This window comes from Hyla sarda, chromosome 1, assembly GCF_029499605.1.
Source record: "Hyla sarda isolate aHylSar1 chromosome 1, aHylSar1.hap1, whole genome shotgun sequence".
Taxonomy (NCBI): domain Eukaryota; kingdom Metazoa; phylum Chordata; class Amphibia; order Anura; family Hylidae; genus Hyla; species Hyla sarda.
Window position 1 is genome coordinate 1,314,004 of NC_079189.1, and position 20,278 is coordinate 1,334,281.

Consider the following 20,278-nt stretch of genomic DNA (forward strand, 5'->3'; position numbering starts at 1 on the left):
CTGAGTACCCCTTTAAGCTCAGGTGGGAACCCCCATATCCTGTACGGGGCCGACACGCCCCCTCCATCTCTATGGGAGTGACAGAGATGCAGCATTCATTCATTCTTGCCTCTCCCATAGAGCTGTATGGCGGGAGCGTATCGTTGACCTCAGTGAGGTCGATGACACGGTCATTAGCCACGCAGAGAAGCTATAATGCCGGGTCCCCGTACGGGAGATCACGGGGGTTCCCAGCGGTCGAACCTCCCATGAACAGACACTTAACTCCCTATCCTGCAGATAAGGCTTTACCTATTGCCTCCACATGACCCCCCCCATTGTGAAGACCAGACTCCCTAAGGAGCTAAACTAGGGCTACATGAGCATTTTGACCAAATTAAGAGAGTACTCTTTGATTGCTTGAATTTGAAAAGAACAAATAGGACTTACTGTTGCTTCCTCGATACCTCTGATGTCCCGCTCCCATCCTTCGCAGTGATCCTCTTCCTGCTTCTTGTGGTTGACATGTCGCACTGTAGATTAACTAATCACCGGCCGCAGCCATGACCCGCCTCGGCAAGTGATAGGCTGAGCGGGAGTGTGACGTATTGGCACCAGGAAGAAGACTAGGGCTTGGCTCAATATGTTACACCACCACTCAGCCTATCACTGGCCGGGCAGAATATTAGCTGAGCTGTAGTGTCGCACGTCAACCACAAGAAGCCGGGAGCGGATTGCTGCGGAGGTGTAGTTTTCAAAATGGGGTAATTCGTGGGGGTTTTCTATGGTTCCGGCAGGTCAATACCCCCTCTCTTGGAAAACCTCCGGGTGCTCGTTTCATTTTGGGCCCTGCCATGTGTCCAGGCATTATATTGGGGACCACAATGGGGACATTCCTGATCACAAAACAATCACTATGCCCTTAATACCTTAACGGGTCTAGTTTTCAAAATGGGGCATTTGTGGAGGGTTCCTATCTGCCTAACGTGTAAAGGGGTACTCTGTTGCTAGATATATTTTCCCATATCCAAAGGATAGGGGATATGATGTCTGGTTGCGGGGTCGGGGACCCCTGCAATCTCCGCACAGACACCCAGTTTTCTGAACATTATGTTCAGGACGCTGGGTCCGGGAGGCCGTAGTGGTGAAGTCACGCCCCCTCCATTCATGTCCTTGGGACATAGACATGAATGGAGGGGGCGTAGACATAGACATGAACGGAGGGGGCGTGGCATGAGGTCATGACCAGTGCCTCCACAACCCAGAATTTTGGACATAATGTTCAGAACGCCGGGTGTCTGCACGGAGATCGTGGGGGGGGGGGGGACCCAGCGGCCAGACCACGATCAGACATCTTATCCCTATCCTTTGGATAATGGATAAAATGTCTGGCAACTGAGTACCCCTTTAAGAGCTTCTGCAAACTTGGCTTAGTGGAGGAAAGCAACTAAAAATTTTCTAAATTACTAATAAATTTGTAGATTTTTTAAATCAAATTTTTTTTTAAACTGCTGTCAAAGTTAAACACAATGTATAGTATGCAGACACATATGTGACATAGGTAAAAGTAGTCAATGAAGAGGGGGAGCTCATATTACTGCTCATTAGATTGTAAGTCAGCAGGGAGTCTCAGTAGTTTCCATCAGAACAGGCTCACTGCTGCCTTATCCGACATAGGTTTCCTGCTGCCTAACAGTCTAATAAGCAGTAATATGAGCTCCACCTCTGCACATCAATGGTCTGGTCCTCTGCAGACGAGGGAGCTGAGAGGACATCACAGCTACACACCAGACAGGTCAGCAGATATGGAGAGATCCCTGCCCTACTGCTAATAACATTATAATTAGTAAGTAGCTTTATTATTATTTTCAAAACCATACTCAGGTTGTTTCTTTTGCTGGACAATGCCTTTAAACCCTCTCGTCTGTGTAATGTCTGAAGAACCATATATGTTTAGAATATATTTTTTCCTTTTTATTTTAGCATTTTTCACATTTCAAAGTTTTTTGTTTTCATTTGAGTTTCAACAGTTGTTGTTATTTTTACAACCAAAACATCAAAATGTATTCTCTCCTGTGTGACTTCTCTGATGATTCCTTAGTTTTTCTTTTGTAATGAAACATTTCCCACATTCCGAACATGAATATGGCTTCTCTCCCGTGTGACTTCTCTGATGGTTCTTTAGTTTGTCTTTGGTAATGAAACATTTCCCACATTCTAAACAGGAATGTGGCTTCTCTCCTGTGTGAATTCTCTGATGATTCCTTAGTTTGCCTTTATTGATGAAACACTTCCCACATTCTGAACACGAATATGGCTTTTCTCCTGTATGACTTCTCTGATGGTTTTTCAGTTTTTCTTTAGTGATGAAACATTTCCCACATTCTGAACAGGAATGTGGCTTCTCTCCTGTGTGAATTTTCTGATGATCCCTTAGCGTAATTTTAGTAATAAAACATTTGCCACACTCTGAACAGGAATATGGCTTTTCTCCTGTGTGACTTCTCTCGTGTGTTGCAAGATTTCTTTTGTTTGTATAACATTTCCCGCATTCTGAACATGAATATGGCTTCTCTCCTATGTGAGTTCTCTCATGTGTAACAAGATGTGATTTATGTAAAAAACATTTCCCACATTCTGAACATGAAAACGGTTTCTTTCCTGTGTGAATTCTTTGATGTGTAACCAGAGTTGATTTCTTAGCAAAATATTTCCCACATTCTGAACATGAATACGGCTTCTCTCCTGAGTGAATTTTCTTATGTGTAACAAGATTTGATTTGCCTGTAAAGCATTTTCCACATTCTGAACATGAATATGGCTTTTCTCCTGTGTGACTTCTTTCATGTGTAACAAGATTTGATTTACTTGCAAAACATTTCCCACATTCTGAACAAGAATAAGGTTTCTCTCCCGTGTGAATTCTTCTGTGTGTAAGAAGACTTGAGCTTGCTGTAAACTGTTTTCCGCATTCATCACATTGAAACTTTTTATCTACTTTCTGATCTGTCCTTGAGGTAACATGTGGTTGGTCAGGAGAAGGTTCCCCGTGATCAGGGAGACTATTATATGATTGATCTGGATGGACATTAGAGGTAAGAAGGTCTTCTTCTGAGGAACGCTCCATGATCTCTCCATCTTCTTCTGAGGAACGCTCCATGATCTCTCCATCTTCTCCTGAGGAGCGCTCCATGATCTCTTCATCTTCTCCTTTATAATTCAGGGATAACATGAAGTTTCCCTCAGAATTCTTACTGGGATTTCCTGTTGGGATATAAATGTATTCTTTATTAGACATGGTTTTTACAGATATTATGTATACAGTTAACTTGTCTGCCTTCTTCTGCATAATAAAGCGGTCGAAAATTGTGGCCCTCCAGATGTTGCAAAACTTCAACTCCCAGCATGCGCAGACAGCCAACAGCTGTCCGGGCATGCTGGAAGTTGAAGTTTTGCAACATCTGGGGGGGGGGGGCACAATTTTAGACCACTGTTCTAGGCAAATTGATCAACAACTTCCGTCATGTGCAGCAAGATGGAATTTAGTTTAGAAACATTTCCCACATTCTGAACATGAATACGGTTTTTCTCCTGCGTACCATTTTTCATGTTTAAGCAAATCTGATTAACTTACAAAACATTTTCCACATTCTGAACACGAATACGGTTTCCCTCCCATGTGAGTTCTCTCATGTGTAACTAGACTATGTTCATGGTGTGCCATAGGGTTGTACGAGTGAATAGACATAGCTGGACTAAAAATACATTTTTTTCTAAATGTAATAGTTTCGAAAAGTATGTTCCAATTATGCAAAAGTGTAAAAATTTACACGAAAATGGAGCCTTCAGCAGAGTAACACATGTGTCACGTGATCTCCGAAACTTCCTGCAGTTACTCTAATTTTTCTCCCCATCACCTGCCCTAAAGCCACTCAAAATTAGCTACATCATCTCCCCTATGCCTAGTGGAACTGTTAGAGGGGTGGACATCGACCATGTATTCCGCAGTTGCCCGTTGCGTCCTAAATCTCCCGCTCATGCTGCAGAGAGTACGGTTTCTTCCCTGTGTGAATTATTTGATGCGTAACGAGTTGATTTTAAAAAAAAAACATTTCCCACATTCCGAGCATGCATATGGTTTATCTCCTGAGTGAATTTTCTTGTGTGTAACAAGATTTGATTTGCCTGTAAAGCATTAACCACATTCTGAACATGAATATTGTTACGCCTAGCGCTCCGGGTCCCCGCTCCTCCCCGGAGCGCTCACGGCGCCTTTCTCCCTGCAGCTCCCCGGTCAGCGCTGACCGGGAGCGCTGCCCTGTCATGGCCGTTGGGGATGCGATTCGCACAGCGGGACGCGCCCGCTCGCGAGTCGCATCCCAGGTCACTTACCCGTTCCCGTCTCCTGCGGTCATGTGCTGGCGCGCGCGGCTCCGCTCTCTAGGGCGCGCGCGCGCCAGCTCCCTGAGACTTAAAGGGCCAGTGCACCAATGATTGGTGCCTGGCCCAATTAGCTTAATTGGTTCCCATCTGTTTCCTGGCTATATCTAGTCTCCTCCCTTGCACTCCCTTGCCGGATCTTGTTGCCCTAGAGCCTAGTGAAAGCGTTTTTGTGTGTTTATACCCTGTGTACCAGAACTTTGCTATCTCCCCTGACTACGAACCTTGCCGCCTGCCCCCGACCTTCTGCTACGTCCGACTTTGCTTCTGCCTACTCCCTTGTACCTCGCCTATCTTCAGCAGCCAGAGAGGTGAGCCGTTGCTAGTGGATACGACCTGGTCACTACCGCCGCAGCAAGACCATCCCGCTTTGCGGCGGGCTCTGGTGAAAACCTGTAGTGTCTTAGAACCGGTCCACTAGCACGGTCCTCGCTATCCCTCTCTGGCACAGAGGATCCACCTCCTGCCAGCCGGCATCGTGACAGTAGATCCGGCCATGGATCCCGCTGAAGTTCCTCTGCCTGTTGTCGCCGACCTCCCCACACTGGTCGCCCAGCAAGCCCGACAGATTGCCCAACAAGATCACCAGCTGTCGTACTTGACCACCATGACTCAGCAACTCCAGTCGCAGCTACAGCAGATTCAGTCTCAGCTACAGCAGCAGCAACCATCTCCTCCGCCAGCTCCTGCACCTCTTCCGCAGCGAGTGGCCACTCCTAGCCTCCGCCTGTCTTTGCCGGACAAATTTAATGGGGACTCTAAGTTTTGCCGTGGCTTTCTTTCCCAATGTTCCCTGCATCTGGAGATGATGTCGGATCAGTTTCCTACTGAAAGGTCTAAGGTGGCTTTCGTAGTCAGCCTTCTGTCTGGAAAAGCCCTGTCATGGGCCACACCGCTCTGGGACCGTGATGACCCCGTCACTGCCTCTGTACACTCCTTCTTCTCGGAAATTCGAAGTGTCTTTGAGGAACCTGCCCGAGCCTCTTCTGCTGAGACTGCCCTGCTGAACCTGGTCCAGGGTAATTCCTCCGTTGGCGAGTACGCCATACAATTCCGTACTCTTGCTTCTGAACTTTCCTGGAATAATGAGGCTCTCTGCGCGACCTTTAAAAAAGGCCTATCCAGCAACATTAAAGATGTTCTGGCCGCACGAGAGACTCCTGCTAGCCTGCATGAACTCATTCATCTAGCCACTCGCATTGACATGCGTTTTTCTGAGAGGCATCAAGAGCTCCGCCAGGAAAAAGACTTAGATCTCTGGCCACCTCTCCCACAGTCTCCACTGCAATCTGCGCCTAGGCCTCCCGCCGAGGAGGCCATGCAAGTGGATCGGTCTCGCCTGACCCTGGAAGAGAGGAATCGCCGTAAGGAAGAGAATCTTTGTTTGTACTGTGCCAGTACTGAACATTTTCTGGTGGATTGCCCAATCCGTCCTCCACGTCTGGGAAACGCACGCTCACACTCAGCTCTCGTGGGTGTGGCGTCTCTTGATGCCAAGTCGGCTTCTCCACGTCTCACGGTACCTGTTCGGATTTCCACTTCAGCCAGCTCTCCCCTCTCAGCCGTGGCCTGTCTGGACTCTGGAGCTTCTGGGAATTTTATTCGGGAGTCCTTTGTGAATAAATTCCATATTCCGGTGACCCGTCTTGTCAAGCCACTCCGCATCTCCGCGGTCAACGGAGCCAGGTTGGACTGTACCATACGTTTCCGCACGGAGCCCCTTCTTATGAGCATCGGATCTCATCACGAGAGGATTGAACTTTTGGTCCTCCCCAATTGCACCTCGGAAATTCTCCTTGGACTTCCCTGGCTTCAACTTCATTCCCCAACCCTGGATTGGTCCACTGGGGAGATCAAGAGTTGGGGGTCCTCTTGTGCCAAGAACTGTCTAAAACCGGTTCCCAGTAACCCTTGCCGTAACTCTGTGGTTCCTCCTGTATCCGGTCCCCCTAAGGTCATTAAGGACTCTGCCTGCCACAGGAAATGCCCCTCCCCCCCTCCCAGGCAAGCTTCTGTGTCCCCTCATGGCCCTCGTCCTGGTGTCACACTGCCCCGTGCCAGGTCTCGCCCTCTGCCCTCTCTCCCCATTCCTACTCCTGCGGTTCTGCCTGCCGTTGAGGAATCCCTCCTTCCTTTCCCGGTGTCCTCATCCCAGGGGAGGCAGTTACCCGATAAAGAGAAGGGGAGACCTAAGGGGGGGGGTACTGTTACGCCTAGCGCTCCGGGTCCCCGCTCCTCCCCGGAGCGCTCACGGCGCCTTTCTCCCTGCAGCTCCCCGGTCAGCGCTGACCGGGAGCGCTGCCCTGTCATGGCCGTTGGGGATGCGATTCGCACAGCGGGACGCGCCCGCTCGCGAGTCGCATCCCAGGTCACTTACCCGTTCCCGTCTCCTGCGGTCATGTGCTGGCGCGCGCGGCTCCGCTCTCTAGGGCGCGCGCGCGCCAGCTCCCTGAGACTTAAAGGGCCAGTGCACCAATGATTGGTGCCTGGCCCAATTAGCTTAATTGGTTCCCATCTGTTTCCTGGCTATATCTAGTCTCCTCCCTTGCACTCCCTTGCCGGATCTTGTTGCCCTAGAGCCTAGTGAAAGCGTTTTTGTGTGTTTATACCCTGTGTACCAGAACTTTGCTATCTCCCCTGACTACGAACCTTGCCGCCTGCCCCCGACCTTCTGCTACATCCGACTTTGCTTCTGCCTACTCCCTTGTACCTCGCCTATCTTCAGCAGCCAGAGAGGTGAGCCGTTGCTAGTGGATACGACCTGGTCACTACCGCCGCAGCAAGACCATCCCGCTTTGCGGCGGGCTCTGGTGAAAACCTGTAGTGTCTTAGAACCGGTCCACTAGCACGGTCCTCGCTATCCCTCTCTGGCACAGAGGATCCACCTCCTGCCAGCCGGCATCGTGACAAATATGGCCTCTCTCCTGTGTGAATTCTCTTATGTTCAACAACATATGAGTTACTTGAGAAACATTTCCCACATTCTGAACATGAATATGGCCTCTCTCCTGTGTGACTGACTTCTCTTGTGTAATAAGATTTGAATTACATAAACATTTCCCACATTCTGAACATGAATAAAGTTTCGCCTCCCGGGCCAGTGTGCACTCTGACTGCAACTTCACCATTCACATCTGAATAAGATGTATGGGGACATATTACCCCTTTAAAATCCAACTCTAGAATCCGCCCACAAAACTACCTTGGACAGACAGGTCAACATCAAGTTGCAGGCTCTTAGGCACCATCTGCAATCCCTTACTTTGATGAAGGCCGCACTTCCCAAGTGACAAAGACACTTCTTGGAGTTTGCCGATAGGCCCAGTAGAACCCCTGCGCGAGCCCTCTGAGTGGGTGTCCTCGCGTGGTTGACTACTGCAGCTTTCTCACTAAAGTGCCCTTTTATTTTCACTTCTTGTACAATCTACCCGATTCCTAGGCTCTGTCTGACCCTTCCTCACGGCGTAGTGCTTTCGGCTCTTATCTACAGGACTACCTCAACTCCCCCAGGATGTCATTGACTCTTTTACATCTCGTGTAACCCCAGAGGACCTCGTCCTGTCTCTCAAGGTTTCCCAAACTGGTAAGGCCCCGAAACTCAATGGGTTATCACTTTAGTATTACAAGACCTTCTCCCCTATTCTCTCGCCTAAATTCTTGACGACTTATAATGCGATTTCTGTAGGTTGAGTGGTTCCTCAGACACCTTGAGGGTCCACGTGACATCATACATAAGGAAGGCAAGGATCCGACTCTGTCATAATTATAAATCAAAATGTTTTTGTCACATTGGGCAGGGAGAGATTGCAGCACTAATCTTGCCCACACCCTCTGTCCCTGCCATCTTACGTACCCGTCCTAAACAACAGGTCCACAACCACGAAGGTGGTCCCTTCCTATATACGTGCAGGGACAAAACCAAATACAAAACAGTCAGAGTTGGGAAACAGCTGGAGGCACACAAAACTAACAAAAGAAAAACTAAACACACACACACAGTCAAATCAGAGTCAAACTAGCCAAGTCAGCAACTGGAGATAGTGAGGTACCGATACACAAAAGCAAAAGAAAGATCAAAGCTGAGCCAAGATTACAGAGACAAATAATGCTAGTTACTCAGACAAGTTCTTTCACTGGCAAGGATTAAAAAGCACGCTGCAGGTTTAAATAGCCAGCTACACAGAAGCGATCTAAGCATAGTCAGCTGACCAGCCCAGATAGCCAGAATAAAGAACAAGGCTAAACAGCATTAACCCTACAGATGCGGACACAACCAGTCACTACACTTTTGCTGAACATGGACCTAAAGTTTTTTCTCTAAGACCCTCACCTCCAGACTCTCCCCTCATCTTCATCACAAGACCAAGTAGGTGTCACGTTAACTCGGGAAGTGTTTGACACCATCACTCGGGCTTTATGCCTGGTGAATTGCGCAGTCTCTAAATCACTTCCTCTGTGTCTAATCTCTATGGACGGGGAAATGGCATTTGAAAAGGATTTTCATGGGGAAGACTTTGAAGAACATGGGCCTTGGCCCACTCTGCTTCGCTGGATGCCCAGCCTGTATTCAGCCTCATCAGCCACTGGGAAGGTCATTGGTCAGTTCTCCGAGGCCTTCCCCATCCCTAATGGTACATGGCAGGGGTGCCCCTTGTTGTCCATGATCTTTACTCCCTCCTTCGCCATATCCGGAACAATGGAAACATTCAGTGAGTCTCGCCATAAAGTGGCCACCTATGCAGGTTTCCTTTTTTTCTTTTCCTTTCCTCTCCAAACTTGGACGCAAAACTTAAAGGGGTACTCCGGCCCTAGACATCTTATCACCTAGCCAAAGGATAGGGGATAAGATGTCTGATCGCAGGGGTCCCACCCCTAGCACTGTGGCACCCCAGATATTTGATGCACAGAGTGAACTTTTCTCCGTGCTGGATGACTGGCGATGCGGGGCGAAGGCTCGTGACGTCACGGTCACGTCCCCTCAATACAAGTCTATGGGAGGGGGTGTGACCTCCTGCCATTATTACATACCTGGGGTAACCCCTCCTGGAATTATTACACACAGTGGGGCAAAAAAGTATTTAGTCAGCCACCAATTGTGCAAGTTCTCTGACTTAAAAAGATGGTAGAGGCCTGTATTTTGTTAGAGAGCATTTGATTTGGGGCTGTCGCTGGGCAATACAGGCTTTCTGTTAGCGGCGAGGAGGTAGTAGATCCACTGAGCCTGTGTAAATGATGGCTTGGGCCATGTTTCCACCAGAGCCCGCCGCAAAGCGGGATGGACTTACTGCTTCAGGCGGCACCCAGGTTGCTACCCCTGACCCGACTCATCCACACTGGCTGCTGATGAGAAGATGTGGTTCAGGAGGAATATGGCACCTCATAGTCAGGATAGCAGAAGGTCAGGGCAGGTAGCACGGTGGTGAGAACAGGAACGTAGCAAGAGGTCAGTAGGCAGGTGGCACAGGAGCAAGGTCAGGTCATGGAAAAGGAAGGTCAGGAACACGGTAAGGCAAGATACAAACGCTTGCACTGGGTACACAAAGATCTGGCAAGAGGTAGAGGGAGGTTCACATACTAATAGAGAAGGGACAGGTGCAAACACTTAAGGGCGCACTGGCCCTTTAAATTTCAGAGCTCTGATGCTTACACCGGCGGTGTGAGAACACAGAGAAAACAGAAGAAGGAGGAGGTGAGTGACGGCCCGAGATTCGCATGCGTCGCGTCCCGCGATGCAAATCCCAGGCCCGCCGGAGGACAGAGGAAGAGAGCACTCACGGCCAGTGTGATCGGCTGGAGTACTCGCCGTAACCGTACCCCTCCTTAGGTCTCCCCCTCTTTTTGGGTCTGAAAATTTTCTGGACCAAGTCATGGTCCAAAATATTCACTTCTGGCTCCCAGGAACTTTCCTCAGGATCGAAGCCCTTCCAGTCTACTAAAAAATAACGTCTCCCTCTTACGGTTTTCATCGCCAGAATCTCCTTCACTTCAAAGATATCCGAAGAACCAGAGACAGGAGAAGGAACAATTAATTTTTTTGAAAAACTGTTGAAAACGACAGGCTCGAGGAGGGAGATGTGAAAAGAATTCAGAATACGGAGAGAGGATGGCAGACGAAGCTTGTAAGAAACTGGTTTCATTTTTTGCAAAACCTTGAACTATCCCAGGAAGCGAGGACCTAATTTGTAGCTGGGAATCCTGAAACATTTAAAAGAGCAAGACCTTATCACCAGGAGCGAAAATTGGGAGGAGACCTTCTCCTTATCCGCTTGAGATTTCATTCGAGAGGAAACGTGAAGCAAAGAATGACGGGTCTCCTGTCAGATGAACTTAAAGTCCTATACTTGTTAATCTACGGCAGGTACTCGAAAAGAAGCTGGAAGAGGAGGAGGATGACGACCAGAGAAAAAAGAATGGTTGGAGGATCTAGAAAGGGCATCGGCTCTGACATTCTTGTCCGCAGGATGGAAATGAATGAAGAAATTGAACCTTGAAAAGAAAAGGGACCATCTAGCCTGCCAGGAATTCAGGTGCTGAGCAGTTTGAAAGTATAAGAGATTTTTATGATCCATATAGATGTTAACAGGATGAGGAGAACCCTCCAAAAGATGTCGCCATTCCTCTAATGCCATCTGAATAGCGAGAGGTTCCCGATCTCCAATTTAATAATTCCTCTCTGCAGGCGAAAGAAGAAGAAGCCACAGGTTACAGTCTTGCCCTGAGGATTTTTTAGTCAGGATGGCACCAGCTCCTACAGAGGATGTGTCTACCTCAAGATAGAAGGGTTTCTCAGGATCAGGTCTAGATAGAACTGGCGCTGAGGCGAAGGCAGATTTTAGTCGAGAGAAGGGCTCGTTGGCCTCAGAAGTCCAATTCTTGGGACTACAGTTTTTTTTTGTGAGAGCCACAATCGGGCGACCACATAAGAAAAATGAGGAATGAACTGACGATAGTAATTATCAAACCCCAAGAAACGCTGAATGGCCCATAGGCCAGTAGGTCTTGGCCAGTCCAAAGCTGCAGACAACTTGCCAGGATCCATCTGAAAACCTTAACCAGACACAATGTAACCAAGAAAAGAAAGACTTGATCTCTCAAATAGGCACTTCTCAAGCTTGGTACACAGACTATTATTCCTGAGACACTGGAGAACCTGCCGGACATGAGAACGATGATCCTCCAAGTCATCCAGATATACCACAACACATGTGTAAAGCAAATCACAGAAAATGTCATTAACAAATTCTTGAAAGACAGCTGGAGCGTTACAGAGGCCAAATGGCATCACAAAATATTCCAAATGTCCATCTCGGGTGTTAAAGGCTGTCTTCCATTCATCTCCTTCACAAATCCGAATGAGATTGTATGCTCCCCGAAGATCCAATTTGGAGAAAATCTTGGCTCCCCGAAGACGATCAAAAAGTTCAGAAATGAAAGGCAAAGCATAGCGATTTTTGCTCGTAATTTTGTTAAGTCCCAGGTAGTCAATACATGGACGAAGAGAACCATCCTTCATCCCTACAAAGAAGAAACCAGCTCCGGCTGGGAAGGAGAATTTACGGATGAAACCCTTTTGGAGGTTCTCTTGGATATATTTAGCCATGGCTTGTGTCTCTGGAACAGACAAAGGATAAATTCTTGACCCGTGAGGCGAATTCCCTGGTTGTAAGTCAATAGGACAGTCATAGGGACGATGTGGTGGACGAATTTCAGCCTGCTTTTCACTGAATACATCAGCGTAGTCTCCCGGCATAGCAGAAGGCATTTTGATAGACTTAGGCAGGGTAGGCTCAAGACAGTGTTTTTGGCAAAAGAATCCCCAGCGAGTGACCTCACCAGACCTCCAGTCAAGCAGTGGAGTGTGACGTTGAAGCCAAGGAAGACCGAGAAGAATCTCCGAAGTACAATGTGGAAGCATGTAGAACTCAAATTATTTCCTTATGTAAGACACCCACTTGCATGACGAGAAGTTCAGTGCGGAAAAGCACAGTACAGTTCGGGTTTTCTCCATTGACAGAGGAAATGTACATAGACTTAGCAAGTCGAGTCACTGGAAGACGATGTTTATGGACCAGAGAGGCAACAATGAAATCTCCAGCGGAACCGGAGTCCAAAAAGGCAGAAGAGAAGAAAGATATCTTGGCTGGAGTATAAACTTGAACCGACATGGTCAAAAGAGGAGAGGTAGTATTCACACCTAGGGACGCCTCTCCCACGAATCCTAGGTGCGAGCATTTCTCGGACGCTGAGGACATATAGAACAGTCTTTGAGAAATTGCCCCAAACTGGCACAATATAGGCACACATTCTCATTGTGTCAACAGGATCTTTCCTGCAGCATTAGGCGAGTCCGATCCACCTGCATTGCCTCTTCGGCAGGAGACCTAGGAGAGGGTAGAGGTGGACGCTGGAACACGGGTGCCAAACAATGAAATCCCCAAATACAGACAGGTTCTCTCTCCAGATGAAGTTCTCCTGCCTCTCGGCAAAACGCACATCAAGTCGAGTGGCCAAATGGATAAGCTCACTCAGTAGATGGAGGATGTCGTGCTGCAAGAGCATCCTTGATTCTACTAGGCAATCCTTTTTTGAAAGTAGCACACAAGGCCTCGTCATTCCAAGCCAGTTCAGAAGCAGTATTGAACCGCTTAGTCATCTATTGAAGAGTTCCCTTGACTAAGATTCAGAAGTGCCGTCTCGGCCGACGAGGCACATGTAGGTTCTTCAAAGACATTGTGAAATTCAGAGAGAAAAACCTGCAGGTTAGAAGACACCGGATCATTACGATCCCAGAGAGGAGTAGCCCAGGCCAGGGCTTTACCGTACAATAGACTGACCACAAACGCCACTTTAGCTCGCTCCGTCGGAAACTGATCAGCCATGAGCTCCAAATACATAGAGCATTGAGTCACGAAGCCACTACACAACTTAGACTCTCCTTCATACTTCAAAGGCAAGGGTAAATGAAGCTTGGATACGGAAGAAGCTGCAGGCACAGGAGAAGACACAGGAGCAGGTTGCGGCTGCTGTTGCTGGGCAGCTAGAAGCTGTTGCATCATGGCAGATAGTTCATTGAGTTGTTGAGCCTGACTGGCTAACTTCTGCGACTGTTGAGACACAACAGTGGAGAGAGCCGTAACATCAGGCAGGGGCACCACAGTGGGATCCATGGCCGGATCTTACCGCTAGCGGCAAGGAGGTAGTAGATCCGCTGGACCTGTGTGAATGATGGCTTGGGCCTTGTCAGGGAGCGGAGCCTAAGGTGCCGCTGGTTTCCAGCAGAGCCCGCCACAAAGCATGATGGACTTACTACGGCAGGCGGCACCCAAGTCGCTACCCGTCAACCCGGCTGCTGAGGAGGAAACGTGGTACAGAAGGAATATAGCAACTCGCAATCAGGATAGCAGAAGATCAGGGAAGGCAGCATGGTAGCGAGAACATGGACGTAGCAAGAGGTTAGTAGGCAGGCGGCACAGGAGCAAGGTCAGGTCATGGAGCAGGTAGGTCAGGAACACGGTAAGGCAAGACACAATAAACACTTTCACTAGGGCACTGGGCACATAAAGATCTGGCATGAGGTAGAGGGAGGTTCACATACTTATAGAGAAGGGACAGGTGCAAACACTTATTAAGGGCACATATATCTAAGAGAACAATAGGCATCTGGCACTACCGTAGTAGTCAGACCACAGTGTAGGCGGTGACTTAGAAGCAAGTCGGACAGTTCATGTGCAGATACAGGTGGTGCAGCGAGTACAGAAGTATCATTCAATGTAAGGAAGAAAGGAAAAAGGCTCGGCGACTCACTATTCTGCAGAAACTTATTTTATTCCGTATGGAGATCACAGATGGACATCATGCAGGGGGGAACAGGGGAACAGGGGGGAATGCTGTCCTACCCGCACCCCATGGTTTCGTGCCGGTCAGGCACTTCCTCAAGCTACATGCACACTGAGCTCTCCCACACTAGCTGCTAATAAGGCAGGTGAGGTGAAGGGGAGGAGTGATGCTCAGGTGGACAAACAAAGCACAACATAAAAAGCAAGGAAGGAGAAAAACCAAAAAAATGCAACATACATCTGAAATACAATAACAAAACTATAAAAAACACACTTAAATCGTTCCTATCATTGAGGCCAGCCAGCCCCAAGGCACATAACTTAAGAATCCAATGGGATTCTTTCTGCATCAGTATGCGTTGTCTGTCCCCACCTTGGCTGGGGATGTTAACCGTTTCCAATCCAGCAAATTTAATACATTGCCCATTGCCCCCGTGGACTTCACACATATGGTTAATAAGTCTAGGAGCACCTTTACCTGTAACCAAGGAGCGTTAATGCTCTCTTATTCTAACAAAAAGGTGTCTTTTAGTCTTACCAATGTAGTACAGTCCACAGGGGCAAATAAGGGTGTATACTACGAACGTAGTACGGCAGGTGATGAGATTATGCAAAACATGTTCAATGCTACCTATGTACACAATTCTGCTATTGATGTTAAGAGAACAGAAAGAGCAGTTACCACAGGGTTTAATTCCTTTGGGGGCTGACTGTAAGGCTAGGTTCAGACTACGGAATTTCCGCCTGTATTTTCGCTTTGAAATTTCCGGCAGAAATTCCGCTTACTATAATGCATAGTGTAGTGAATTGTTTTCCGTTCACAAATTCACACTTCGGAATTTGTGAAGCGGAAAATCCGGATAAAAAATCCGCTAGAAAATTTCCGCCTGAAGAAAGGGGTTGCTCTTTCTTCAGGCGGAAATCCTAGCGGAACACATAGCAGTCTATAGGAGACTGCAGTGTCCGCGCGGTCCTAGCGCCGACTAATTCGGTTGGCGCAGGCGGAACTCGGAATCTCCGGGCGGAAATTTTCTGCCCGGAAATTCCGTAGTCTGAACCTAGCCTAACAACCAATTTTCCTTCTTATCTGCTAACCGATTCTGTTTGGATCTAATTTTAACCCCTATTGTGTTCTTACGGTACGCTATAAGTGGTTTTGTTTTATCCAGATCTTTTAAATCATGGTCTGACTCCAGTATGTACCAGTGTTTAAGCAAAGTCATGCGTTTAACACTGTTCATACTGGAGTTTGCGGAAGAAAAAGTTGCACGTGACAATCCAGTGTTTTTAACTTTACTTTTGGGAAAAAAGTTTTTCTCTAGGGACATTCGCAGCTCTGTTAAAAGCCACATCAACTACTTTTTTAGGATAAGCTCTTTTAAGTATTCATTCCTTAAGTTCTTCTTGGAAGTAGGTTTACGGAAATTAGTGGTAGAGAGACTGTTGTTATTAGCTGTAATTTTAACATTGAGGAACTCAATCAGGTTTCCTCAAAATGTTTAGGTAAATAACATGTTTTCCTTGTTACTGTCATTCAGATATTTGACAAATTGTTGAAAAGTGTCTTCTGTCCCTTCCCAAATCATTAAAACGTCATCGACCAAACAAAGAAATAACTTGATGTGTTTAATGAAGGGATTTTGATCAGAATAAATCCACCTTCTTTCAAAAACTGCGAGAAACAGATTGGCATATGTGCAGGAGACCGGCCAGCCTATCGCAGTGCCGGTCTCCTGCTGATACCATCTGTTCTCGTGTCTGAAAGTATTACGGCTGAGGAAAAGCCTCAGAGCATCAGAAACAAAATCAATAAAGAGGGGGGGATTTATCTGTGCTCTCCAGGACCTCAGCGACAGCCTGTACACCCGCATCATGTGGGATGCGGGTGTACCGGCTCTCTACGTCCAAGGCTAGTTGATAAGTGTCCTGCCAGTTAATGCCATCAAGGTATGGCAGAAGATTCCCTGTATCTTTAACGTATGTGGGGGTATGAGGTAGGATAGGATAGAGTAACCATTCTAAATACTTGAAAACTCAGTCGCAAAGCCGATCCCGGCGACAATTGGTCTGCCTGTGGGTCGGCTCTGCGACTAATGAATCTTTGGTAAGGAATACCTGGTAGGAAATTTTGGAAAATCAGGAATAAGTCTCTCAGCGACTTTGCGTGAGAGAAATCCTTTTTCGGTGTAAGAGCATAGGAGGGACCGTAGCTGACTAATGGTGTCCCAGGTAGAGTTCTTTTTAAGGGGAGAATATACATCTCTGTTACTGAGCTTAGTGCCTCCTGCCTATAACTATCTAGGGACATCACAACTGTGGCACCCCCCTTGTCTGTTTTACAGATTTTCAGGTCATTTCTATTGACGAACCATTCGAGGGCTCGTAACTCTCCTCCAGACAAGTTGTCCACCTTCTTGGGGTAAGTTAAGGATTTTACGTCCTGTAATACTGCCCTCTCGAAGATCTCAAGGGGATTCCCCGGAAGGGCAGAAGGAACGAACCTTCAGGGATTCCCTCCTTTGAAGGTGGGCAAGGATGTAGTGGGGGGAGTACTCTCATATGAGGTGGTGCCTGTAAGTTCAAACAAATCTAATAAAACTTGTCTGTTTCATTGAGGTTCTCTACTGGGCTGAAGCCCAGTGATCCTATCCTAGCAGGGCATTCTCCCTCTAACATGGTAGATGACACATTGTCAGGATACGGATAGGTATGCAGCGAGGACACTGGTGGTGGATCCTCTGTGTCAGTGGGGTGATGACGTGGGCCGTACCAGGGGAACGGAGTATAAAGGGTTACTGGTTTTCACCAGAGCCCGCCGCAAAGCGGGATGGACTTGCAGCGGCAGGTAACCCCCAGGTCGTTCCACCCGATAGCGACTCAACCCCAGCTGACAGCTGAGACAGGCACGGTACAGAAGGACAAGGCAAGAGCAAGGTCGGACGTAGCAGAAGGTCAGGGCAGGCAGCAAGGGTCGTAGTCAGGGGCAACAGCAGGAGGTCTGGAACACAGGCTTGGGAACACAGAAAACGCTTTCACTGGGCACTAGGCAACAAGATCCGGCGATGACAGGAAGGGGAAGTGGGTTTTTATAAGGTGCAGGTACTGATTGGGCCAGGCACCAATCAATGGCGCACTGGCCCTTTAAATCTCAGAGAGGCCGCGCGCGCGCCGGGACTGAGCACACGGAGGACGGGGCAGGTGAGGAGATTGGGATGCGAGCCACAGGCGGGCGCGTCCCGCTATGCGGGTCGCATCTCCACCAGTGACACTAGTGCAGCGCTCCCGGTCAGCGGGTCTGACCGGGGCGCTGCACGGAGGTGAATGCCGCAAACGCTCCGGGGAGGAGCAGGGACCCGGAGCACTCGGCATAACAGCATTCTTGCTCCTCCAAACACGACAAGTTGAGTTTTTATTAAAAAGTTCTACTTTGGTTTCATCTGACCATATGACATTCTCCCAATCCTCTTCTGGATCATCCAAATGCTCTCTAGCAAACTTCAGGCGGGCCCGGACATGTACTGGCTTATGCAGGGGGAAACATCTGGCACTGCATGATTTGAGTCCCTGGCGGCATAGTGTATGTTACTGATGGTAGTCTTTGTTACTTTGGTCCCATCTCTCTGCAGGTCATTCACTAGGGCCCCATGTGGTTCTGGGATTTTTGCTCACCATTCTTGTGACACCACAGGGTGAGATCTTGCGTGGAGCCCCAGATCGTGGAAGATTATCAGTGGTCTTGTATGTCTTCCATTTTCTAATAATTACTCCCACAGTTGACTTCTTCGCACCAAGCTTCTTGCCTATTTCAAATTCAGTCTTCCCAGCCTGGTGCAGGTCTACAATGTTGTTTCTGGTGTCCTTCGACAGCTCTTTGGTCTTGGCCATAGTGGAGTTTGGAGTGTGACTGTTTGAGGTTGTGGACAGGTGTCTTTTATACTGATAACAGGTTCAAACAGGAGCCATTAATACAGGTAACGAGTGGAGGACAGAGGAGACTCTTAAAGGAGAAGATACAGGTCTGGGAGAGGCAGAAATCTTCTTGTTTGTAGGTGACCAAATACTTATTTTCCACCATAATTTGCAAAAAAAATAAAAATTTTTAATCAATGTGATTATGGATTTTTTTTTCTCATTCTGTCTCATAGTTGAGGTTATAACCTATAATGGTAATTACAGCCGCTCATCTTTATAAGGGGGAGAACTTGCACAATCGGTGGCTGACTAAATACTTTTTTGCCCCCTTGTACCTGGGGTAACACCTCCTGGAATTATTACATACCTGGGGAAACACCTCCTGGAATTATTACATACCTGGGGAAACACCTCCTGGAATTATTACATACCTGGGGTAACACCTCCTGGAATTATTACATACCTGGGGAAACACCTCCTGGAATTATTACATACCTGGGACAACACCTCCTGGAATTATTACATACCTGGGACAACACCTCCTGGAATTATTACATACCTGGGACAACACCTCCTGGAATTATTACATACCTGGGACAACACCTCCTGGAATTATTACATACCTGGGACAACACCTCCTGGAATTATTACATACCTGGGACAACACCTCCTGGAATTATTACATACCTGGGACAACACCTCCTGGAATTATTACATACCTGGGACAACACCTCCTGGAATTATTACATACCTGGGACAACACCTCCTGGAATTATTACATACCTGGGGTAACACCTCCTGGAATTATTACATACCTGGGGTAACACCTCCTGGAATTGTTACATACCTGGGGTAACACCTCCTGGAATTTCCTCCTTCACTTCCCTCATACACAGGTGATTGCTCCTCATCCTCTCTTCTTCTGCTTCATCCTCCACTTTAATAATAGTCAGGTAATCATCCTGATGAGGAAACATCAACATAAGAGACCCCCAAAATCTAACCCCCACATCTATGACTGCAGGACCCCCCTATAGAGATATAGGATCAGCCTCATCTACCTGATGCTTCTCTGGGACATTTCCCTCTGGACAGTCCTGGGAATACAGAGGACGGGGACACCTCTCGGGTGGATTTCTATCAATGACTCCATCTGTAGGGAACACACAGTGATGAATAGATTATTCCATGTGATGATCAGATGATGGGTGTAGTAGTATCTAGGAGACCCTCCACCAATAAAAGTCTCCCCCTCCTTACACTGCTGATCGGCCCCCAAATCCGTCTCCTCTTCTTCTTCATCTATAATTTCAACCTTAATATCCATCAGGTTTTCCCCCTTAAAAAAATTAGGAAAAGAATGTAAAACCTTTGATTCAATCACTTTATGATCATATTTTGGGGACTTTAGCCTCATCTACCTGATGCTTCTCTGGGACATTTCCCTCTGGACAGTCCTGGGAATACAGAGGGCGGGGACACCTCTCGGGTGGATTTCTATCAATGACTCCATCTGTAGGGAACACACAGGGAATGAATACATCAGTGCTGGATAGATTTCTATGTTACTAGGTAGTGAGAGTGATATCTATATATATATCTCTTCTTACCTTGTGATGTGAGGGGCCGGTGATCCTCCATCATGACTATGTTCTGGTACAGGTCCTTGTGTCCTTCTATACAGTCCTAGGAGCAGAGATCTCCTCACAACACAACAGCAGTGAGGACCTGCTCTGTATCTGCTGGATGCTGGAGGTATAGGACCTGTGATGATGTCACAATCATGTGACCAGTACATGTGGGGGCGGAGCTCAGCTGGATAGAAGAGATTGTGGATGAAGGACCTGTGAGGATGGTCATGTGAAAGGAGTGGGCGGGGCTCAGCAGTAGAGGAGGATACGTAAAGGACCTGTGGTGATTTCATAGCCCATGTGACCAAACTCCTGTGTGGGCGGAGCTATCCCCAGTTTGATGATTTCTCTTCAGCGAAACAACATGTCTGGAATGTGTCAGTTTTTAGGGATTATGGGTAATGGATGAGGAGATGTGTATATACTATAGAGGATGAGGATATGTGTATATATATACTATAGAGGATGAGGAGATGTATA

General features: G+C 47.7%; 1 protein-coding gene across 1 annotated transcript; it reads right to left on the reverse strand.

Annotated features, from left to right (window-relative positions):
- Positions 1–1,603: 1,603 nt before the first annotated feature.
- On the reverse strand, positions 1,604–19,949 carry LOC130284652 (oocyte zinc finger protein XlCOF22-like). The gene is made up of 6 exons (XM_056535254.1): positions 19,778–19,949; positions 19,589–19,680; positions 19,428–19,506; positions 19,229–19,320; positions 19,015–19,129; positions 1,604–3,243 (listed from the first exon to the last, which is right to left on the reverse strand). Exons 1-6 carry the CDS (start codon positions 19,809–19,811, stop codon positions 2,036–2,038), a joined length of 1,620 nt encoding a protein of 539 aa, XP_056391229.1. The 5' UTR covers positions 19,812–19,949; the 3' UTR covers positions 1,604–2,035.
- Positions 19,950–20,278: the final 329 nt, after the last annotated feature.

Coding starts and splice junctions, on each gene's coding strand:
- LOC130284652 (XM_056535254.1), bottom strand. CDS start 19,811: ATGATGGAGGATCACCGGCCCCTCACATCACAAG. Junction 19,681..19,777: donor CCGGCCCCTCACATCACAAG/GTAAGAAGAGAT, acceptor TGTTCCCTACAG/ATGGAGTCATTGATAGAAAT. Junction 19,507..19,588: donor ATGTCCCAGAGAAGCATCAG/GTAGATGAGGCT, acceptor AATTTTTTTAAG/GGGGAAAACCTGATGGATAT.